The 8,998-nt window shown below is 41.4% G+C and overlaps 1 protein-coding gene across 3 annotated transcripts; it reads left to right on the top strand.

The window, feature by feature from the left end:
• Positions 1 to 193: 193 nt before the first annotated feature.
• On the top strand, positions 194 to 6,984 carry leng9 (leukocyte receptor cluster (LRC) member 9). Of its 3 annotated transcripts, none has more exons than XM_056443627.1 (8): positions 194 to 274; positions 551 to 739; positions 1,939 to 2,032; positions 3,135 to 3,259; positions 3,340 to 3,666; positions 3,763 to 4,003; positions 4,727 to 4,844; positions 4,932 to 6,984. In XM_056443627.1, exons 2-8 carry the CDS (start codon positions 559 to 561, stop codon positions 5,589 to 5,591), a joined length of 1,746 nt encoding a protein of 581 aa, XP_056299602.1. In that variant the 5' UTR covers positions 194 to 274; positions 551 to 558; the 3' UTR covers positions 5,592 to 6,984. The 3 variants fall into 3 exon arrangements, with proteins under 3 accessions (XP_056299602.1, XP_056299603.1, XP_056299601.1); XM_056443628.1 differs by lacking the exon at positions 194 to 274 and adding an exon at positions 294 to 442; XM_056443626.1 differs by lacking the exon at positions 194 to 274 and adding an exon at positions 294 to 432.
• The last annotated feature ends 2,014 nt before the right edge of the window (positions 6,985 to 8,998 follow it).

Raw genomic sequence — 8,998 nt, forward strand, 5'->3', positions numbered from 1 at the left:
CGCTCGAGCACAAATGACTCATGGCAGTTAGCTGCGCGAGCTTTTTTCGTAGTTTTAACCATAGAGTTGGAAATGTCTCAGCTATTTCTATGAAGCAATTCTAGCAATAAGCTAATATATGCAGAAAACGGACTTATTTTCCAATATCAGCTTCGTATAGCGCTTCCGCGAAGAGATTTATCGTCGAAAGCACATTAAAACTACATTACCCATAATTCCTTCTGCGACAACAGTCAGGGTCAAAGGGCGAACACTAGAATCGTGTGCTCCTTCGGTTCGTATGTCGACAAATATTGGACAGGTTATTGTTAAAGATGTGTTTGAATTGTGAATGTATTATCTAAATGTGACAATATATATTTCTCAAGAAGTTGTTGCATTCTGAAAGGTGTTAAACCATTGGTTTACGGATTAACAACCACTTCCGCATTAGTTAAGTTTTGTGAGCGTCCGGTTTTATTTTGCTCCTACGTTAGGTCTAACAATTATAGCAACAACACAAAGCGACACAGCGAACGGGTTTGACGTAACGTTGTCTTTTTAATCACAGATTTGAGCATGGCAGCTGACGGACTAGATAGAGCATCGGTTCCATCAGAGGACCTGAGGGATGAGGGGACCCACTTGACCGACACACCCAGTCCAGATGAGGGGACCCACCTGACAGTAACACCCAGTCCAGAGGCAGGGGTCCCAGCTGCCTTTAACAGTGCCAAAGACACCCTAAAAGCCAAAGCAGGTGAGTAAGCCTGATACACCGTAACTGTTTAGTGTTTGTCAAATAGCTCTCTGAAGCCTACTAACTTATTTTGAGTTCTTATTATATAGCAATAGGTAAATTCACATAATGTATCACATATAAAAAAAGACTCTTATATATCTGCAGTGTTAGTAACTCTCTATTACTGAAATCTGATTGTTTACCAAGTAATAGACTATGTCATAAAATTCCCTAGTCTTTGATACATTTCTGTGTTACTGTGAAACATTAGATTTCTGGTAAACTCTTAGTCGTGTATGATAGACTTGAAGGTGGAACTGAACGAGTCAAGAGCTGCAAGTACGAGCTCTAATCTCCAGATCCAGTGGGAGACGGTCTGTTTATCTTCCCCTACTTGTATTACTGGGCTGAAATCCAGACAGATGTTCCAAGGAATATAAAACGTCTTAATTATTATTTAATTCAGTTACTTCCAGTGAACTCTCATTTTCTCCCATGACCTGGTCAACCTGTTGAAGGCAGTTGGGGCATGAGTCACATCCAGTTCTCCTCTCTGGTCATAGCGTCTCGGATGTGTGGTATGTGTTTGAGTTTACAGGCAACCGCCTACTTGGCTGACATTTGGATCTTCTGGGGCGAGTCATTGCCACCTGTTACATGAGTTGTTGTCTTCGGAAGTGTATTGATGAGGAAACATAGTGTAATACAAATCATCCTTTTTCACTTCCAGTTTTACTCCTTGGGATACATCCCTTATTTATTCCTACATATCAGTAATATCAGACCTGTTTGGATAAGGGTTATAAGGAATCTTAATTTCTTACGAGTTCAATATTTGATGGGATGTGATTGTGCATCATATATTTCTCCCTTTTTCAGCCTAGTGGGGTCCTCTGCCTGTTAAGTAAAGAAGGTCAGGTATTCATCTTGGTCGGTATTTCACTTGACTAACTCTTACCTGAGGGAGACATAACATATTGGTTCAAAATGATATCGTAAGCGTCCCAAAACAAAGACAAGGCTGCTTGTGTTACACAGGGCTACTTTGGGCAAAATGGGCTTTTATTTATGTTGTTGCCATGTTTGTTTCTTTAATTACATTTTTAAATGCAGAGTCCATATTAATAAATTGCTCAAATTCATTTCATTTTCATTTTATTACAGTTTTATTACACTCACTTTCACTCAGTCTTTCTCTCTGTCGCTCTCATTGACAGAGTCAGCAGAACGGGAGGAGAACGGAGTCGACGTGTGTCAGTATTTCCTGATGGGAAAGTGTCATTTTGGCCAAAGATGTCGTTTCTCTCACAGGTCTGCTCGCTTTACCTGGTTCAGCACACTCACCAGCACCATGAAGGATGACTATTAGTCTAACTTAGATTCATAACATATTTATTAATTTGTATAATTCATTTTTAGTAACCCTAAATGGTTTTGCAAATTATTGTAGAACCAAGGCGGCTACTATTAGATAGATAGATGCCTGAATATTCACTTTATTAAAGCAAAACTCACATGCCTCTCTACACACTGAAAGTATAACTGGTTGCTGTTATAGTTGCTTCTGTCTATAATGGTGGCCCAAATATCCTTTTAAAGCAACTTCAATTTAAATGATGAGGGACAAAAGCACAATTCTGCAGCAATTTTAGCCACTAATTGCTCTTTTATTGTACACGTGAGCATGTGAGAGTTGTTTTTATGTCTACCTCTCCTTTAACCCTCCTGTTAACTTAGGGTCAATTTGACCCCATTCAATGTTTAATGTCGGTGTTCTTTGGGGTCAATTTGACCCCAGGCTGTTTTTCACTGTGTCAAACATATAAGAAATATCAACTTTTTTATATATTTAAAGGGCTATTTAGGTAGTCAACAAACAAACATAAAGTACCTCACACTTAAACTTGGAAAACAATATTAATTCTAATAATTTTCTGGAGGTTTTAATTGCTGGGGTCAAATTGACCCCAAGGGTAAAATATGTCAGTAAATATAAAGGTAACAGGAGGGTTAAACATTGAATGGGGTCAAATTGACCCTAAGGTAACAGGAGGGTTAACGACATAAAGCCAAGATCTGCCTGGTTACAGACGCAGTAATTCTTCAGAAGTGTCTTTAAACTTTATTTGTAAAAACTACAACAATAAAGTTGAAAATAATTGTAGCACAACAACTAGTATTAAAGTGATGGCTGCAGTATATTGTGTATTTATTTATGTTGGTCAATCACTGCTTATATTTTACACCAGACAGACACTGATACTTAGCCATGACTAAATATGGGTGCTATTCAAAGTTCAGCATGATACATGAAGTTTAATCTGTGTCAAATGGAATTAAAGACGGCAAGCATTTCTTTTCACATGTTAATGCATGCTGAGATTCTTTCCACGTTTGTCATCTCGCGTCTTAGGAACCCAACAACAGATGATTCAGGCGCTGTATCTCCGGACCAGGATGACAAACAGGATGGAGAAAAGACGGAAACTCACAAGAAGAGTGTGAACAAGGCCACAAAGCCAAAACACGAGACAAAAGGTCACTCCTCGTGTCAGCAGATCTTTTTTAAACATTTGTTTTAATGTGTTGACATTTATCTTAATCTTATTCTCCTGCAGAGGTGAACAAGAAGCCTCGCATGCGCACAGCAGATGACGTTATCTCTCGCATCCTGTGGGACTCGTCGGTGGATGCAACAGAATTTGTCGTGGGGTATGTGGATCGCTTCCTTGGGGTGCTGGAGCGTCCCTTCGAGGACTTCAACTGGGACGCCGACCCCTGCGACTGTGATTACTCTACGGAGCTGGCTCTGCCCAGACACAGGATCCAGTACTTTGCGTACAGAGGGCACCGGGTCTGGGACCGCCACAGCAGGACCGACAGAGTGTTCGGCTCCACCGGTCAATCTCTGGCTCCCCCCTTTGGAGGGGAGGGGGAAGTTAAGGGTAAGAGTGTGTACCCTTTATTGCTATCCCACCTGACATACAACCAGATACAAACGGACATACAGACTGACCAAATATAACAAATTATTCTGCAAGAAATTAACACAGAAGAGCAACAACAAGACCAGCCACCCGCTGAGGTTCTGCACCTGCAGGAAGAGAGTGAAACAGAGGAGTGTGCTCCCACTGATTACACACATCTGGAGGAAGAGAAGCCGAGTGGGATGAACACTCAGACCCCTGACTCAACACAACCAGCTCCAAAGTGCAGAGGAGACACTTCTCAGGAACAACAGGAATCCCGAGGAGCATGTGTTATGGAGGAGGCTGCAATAAGGTCTGGCGTTCATGTTCATCATATACATTTAACTGAGAACAGATAACAACAACAGTATGTTTACTGTCCACATGCTCTGTACTCAGCCTGTTTGTTCAAGGCAAAGTTAAAGTCACAGTGAAACGGAAGTTAGAGCACGATTGGTCGGTTTGTCTTTGAACAGAAAACTGATCGGCAACTATTTTGATCATTGATAATTTGAAGACATAGGAAAATCTAACAAGCTTCTTTTCACATTTGATAGACAAAACGATTGAGCGGGAAAAATTGTCAATTTAATTTAATTGCTCAAGCATGTGTGGCTTAGCGAGGAGGCCATTGCCATCTATCCATCCATTATCTGTGAAAGCGTAATCTATGGCAGTGGAGTCGATCTCAGTTGACTGGAAGTGATGTCAGAGTTCACCTTGAACAGGTCTCCAGACCAGCTGACAGATGACCATTCACATTCACACAGACGGGCAATTTAGAGTCATGAATCAATCCAAGCCAGAGAACACCTATGCTGACATATTTATATGCTATTTGGTAAATAACAAAAGATAACTGAGCGATTGACACTATGACAGATTAGAACGTGGAAGATGTTTTTTTAATTAGTTTTACTTTGTCCAGAAAACATAACATCTTACATTTAGGAAATTGTATGTTGTGTGACTTGGTAAAAAAATCATGCAAAAATACATCCTGCCTCTTGAATAATTGTACTCATTTTGATTTTAGACCTGAGGCTTCAAAAGACCAAATGACCTCATCCCAAAGTGAGGAAACGAGTGTAAAAGAGGGCGAGGACGAGAATTTGGCAGAATGCAAAGAAAGCTGGGAAGGCACAGATGCTTTGGTGCGTAAATCACAATTTAAAATACCTTCTTCTTCTACTTTTACAGTTCATGATGATCACAGTGATTCTCTCTTCTTTTACACACAGAGTTCTCTCCAAGCCCTGAACGTGAGCGAGGATCCATCAGCACCTCTGGAGCAGAGAGAGAAGCGTGGCGGTCGCCCTGCTACCAAACGCCCCACGCACTTCATCACCTTCAGGGCCAACACTCCAGCGATCCTCTCCAGTTTCCAGCAGTTGCAGAAGGAGATCACGAATCTTCTGCCGTCGTCTGCTCCTCACTGGCAGACCGCCCCCAGCCTTCATGTCACCATGGTCCTTCTGAATTTGTCGGGCCCAGCTGAGGTCGCCGCTGCTGAGGAGGTCCTCCGACAGTTCGCCTTTTTCGATCGCAACCCGCCGGTGTCTCTGACCTTCCCTGTGAGGCTGAAGCATTTCAACGGGAAGGTGCTGTACCTGAGCCCCCAGCCTCAGCTTCACATCCAGCAGCTCAACAGCGGCCTGCAGGAGGCCTACATGAAGGAGGGCTGGCTGCACAAGGACTCCTACAACCCGCGCTACCATCTTACACTGGCCAAGGTAGAGGGCAAGGAGGGAGACCGGGTTTTTGAAGGGGTCGGGGACCTAAAGGTGGGGAAGGGTTTAAATTTTGGCCGTCTGCCAGTAAACACCTTACACCTTTGTGCCATGGGCTTTTCCGAAGAAGATGGTTTTTATAAGACCGTGTGCTCGGTAACGCTTCGATGATAGGAGAGTGTTTTCTTCCACACGCACACGCTACAGACATGTATGTTTATTCGGGCTGTCAGCGTTAACGCGTTAATCTATGCGATTAATTTGGCCGCGATTAACGCACTAAAATATTTGAACGCAATTAACGCAACTTTGTTTACTTCCGGTGTTCGTTGAAGTTTTTGCACTTCTCTGAGTGTCAAGCCGCGGCAGTCCGCCTCCTTCCTCCCGTCTGCTCCTCGATATTCACAGAGAAACAGAGGGCGACGTGTCGGTGACGCGGGGCGGAAGGTGCAGGTGACTTTTTTTTGTTGCTCCGCTCGATGCGCGCAGACACGCCGGCATGGAGCTCTGCGGCGCGCGAGACGGAGAGCCGAGAAGAGTGAACGACACGTCGAGACAGAATAACATGCTGCTGTGTAGAGACGATCAACAACAGACGTTTAGTTTAATAAAAGAACAAAGATGTCTTTAAGGAAAGAACCTTACATTACTTCTGCTTTAATCTGGCGCGATAGAGAAAATTGCAGGGGGGCGGGGCCTCACCCTGATAGAATGGTGGGGGAAACACTGGGATGTGTCATATGCAAACGCCTTTAAAAGGTGAATTTAATTTTTTTTGTAAAATCCAGAAAATGAGCCCAGACTCCATAGGGTTAACATGACATATTTGTCAGTTTATCAAGGCCACTGGTTCTGCTGTTCAGTGTTAAAGATGACAGGACCAATGGGGTCTCAAATACACCTTTGTTTACTAATCTGGAAGTTTCACTGAAGAAACAATTTATCATCCACGATATTAAATCCCTCGCTGGCACTTTATAGGTAGGAGCCTCTTTGAAAACACAGCTCTGTGTGAAGTTTTGTCTTTAAAAAAAGAATACAATTAAACAAGTGTCTAAAATACACGCTGTCTGAAGTGATTACTCGTTCATTTAGAAGATTTAGAAGAAAAAAAAACTTTTAATCGCGATTAATGAATTTCAAAATGTGCGATTAATTAGTTACTTTTTTTAAATCGATTGACAGCCCTAATGTTTATACAATGGGTGCAATACCTTTGATATTTGCACTCGGCATGTGGGTTTATTTACCAGATCTCAAGTCTGTTTTTAAGTTATTACGTTAATTAAAGTAAGGTGTTCTTATAAAGATAATCAGGTGAAATCTGGGAGTAAATTAACACACTGTTCAATTTGACTAAACTATTTTAAAATGCAGAATGATACAATGGTCTGACTACACTTGAATTCTGATATAATAAAACCATATATGTAATGAATGAACTTGATGAATGCAATTGAATCTGTTCAGAGTCTACGTTATACGTCCTGTTGATATTGCAGAATAAAAATTTAATGTAGTTTAATGTAGTAGAATAATAATAAAAAATGGAATTTAAATGCAAGTTGATCCAGTACTTACTTACAGTATATTTACTTTTTCTGTCTTAATAATATAATATAAAGACTAAAAACAGATGAACACAAGTATATTAATTACACTTTCTCTATTGTAATGTTGTAATGCAAAGTAACACAAAGTATTGTAAATTGGCTTTAGTTGATTTAAATGGAAAATTACAATACAATACACGACTTTGGCCACAAAAACAAATGTCAAATTCCAAACTAAAATGATTAGTCAATTTATCGATCAGTAGATTAATCAGAATGTTCTACAGCATCTCTATGGTAAGAACATGCTTCTTCACTTTGTCTTAAAATATAGTAGAAAAGTAAGTAAAAGATTTTCTTTTTTTGACGGTTTGTTTAACTAAAGATGCAATTTGAAGACATGGCCTTGAACTTTAGAACATTGGTTTATTTATTGTTGTTTGTTATTGATAAGAATTAATAGTTTAATTGAAAAAAACCCGGATTAATTGATAATCAAAGTAAACATTAGTTGAAGCTTTAGTCAAGATGGAAAGGAGGAAGAACTGTAAACATCGATGTTATGATGCATAGTTAAATAAAGTTAAAGTGTCAAATCAGGCCCTTTGCTTTAACTTTGAACCATTAATCTCAAGAACAACATTAAACATAAGCTTCTCGTAGGATTTGGATTTTATTTCTCTGTGTTGGGCCACATCAGGTGTTCAGAGGCAACTTCTCCTTGCACTTGGATCTTTACTGTTTTCAGGTTTATGCGTGAGACATTCGTTGTTTGTGAAGTGTTTTCTCTACAGCTATGAATCAACTACAGTTGTATTCTGCAGCTCATTATTCCACAATTAATCTGTTTCATATAAATATTGCATGGATGGTGCGAGAACGATGACTTTGTATGCCGTTTTACGATGAATTATAACCACGAGATTGTGAAGGATATTAAATCTTGAATTGGTTATTTTAAATCCTGTGAGTGGTGATATGTTATCAGTGCAGTGATGGATGGCCGTGGTTTAACATACAGACACGCAGGCTTCGTAAACGCTCCCTGAACAAGACTTGCATCCATAATCATAATGTTGTCTTCCATCACACACATATACACACACACACACACACATGCATGCTCTATACATGCTCTATACATAGGCTATATGAGTCAGTGAGTATGCTCTCTGACTCTCTCCTGTTTGCTCCCTCGCTCACATTATCTCCCAGCCTCCCTTCCCCCACTCTCTTTCAGTGACACAGAAAATCTAACGCCGCTCCCTCCCTCTTTGCTCGCTCGCTTCTGCCCCTCTTCCTCCATTGTCAGACACACACCATCCTCGTTTTACACCATTATATCTCCAATTTGCATTTCTCAGTCAAGTCATCCACACATCTTCTCCGTCAGCGTGCCCTCATCACTTCCTTCACGTCCTCCTCCGCCTCCTTGTCACTGAATCAGTGTTGATGCCGTTCTGCAGCCTCCGCTCAAAGCTGGTTTTGCCTAAAAATCCATTGCATGCTGCCCCCCTCCCTGCATCCTTCCCTCCCTCCCTCCCCCTCTCCATTCATTGTTCACACCATCTCTCACCCTCCCTCCCTCTTTCTCTCAGCATCACTCCCTGGGAACCCACTTTTTTCCCTCTTCAGTTTTTCATATTGCCTTCCCCTGCCTCTCCCCCTCCCCAAATGCATCTATGTGTGCTCATTCGCTTCTCTTACTCTAATTCTTTGTGCATCTCCACTTCACATAAACTCTCGACACGTCGCAGCCTAAACAGTGTTCACAATTTTTGAACACAACATGTGAGTGGATTTTTAAAATTCTATTTTCACTACAACCTAGAGCCCACAGTTAGCTGCATTCGTTCTCTTTCTCTCAGGAATCCGGTCCGGCTTCAGTGTGGTGCTCTGGGTGGAGATTGGTCCGGTTGATGGGAGTGTGCATGGATGGCTGGTGGGGGTCGGCATGACAAGTGTTCCTCAGTTTGAAGTGAGTTTGGGGTTAGACCCTCCTAATCCCCGTTAACAGATTCATTA

Source organism: Pseudoliparis swirei, chromosome 22, assembly GCF_029220125.1.
Source record: "Pseudoliparis swirei isolate HS2019 ecotype Mariana Trench chromosome 22, NWPU_hadal_v1, whole genome shotgun sequence".
Lineage (NCBI taxonomy): Eukaryota > Metazoa > Chordata > Actinopteri > Perciformes > Liparidae > Pseudoliparis > Pseudoliparis swirei.

Coding starts and splice junctions, on each gene's coding strand:
- leng9 (XM_056443627.1), top strand. CDS start 559: ATGGCAGCTGACGGACTAGATAGAGCATCGGTTCCATCAGAGGACCTG. Junction 4,004..4,726: donor ATGGAGGAGGCTGCAATAAG/GTCTGGCGTTCA, acceptor TTTTGATTTTAG/ACCTGAGGCTTCAAAAGACC. Junction 4,845..4,931: donor GGGAAGGCACAGATGCTTTG/GTGCGTAAATCA, acceptor TTTTACACACAG/AGTTCTCTCCAAGCCCTGAA.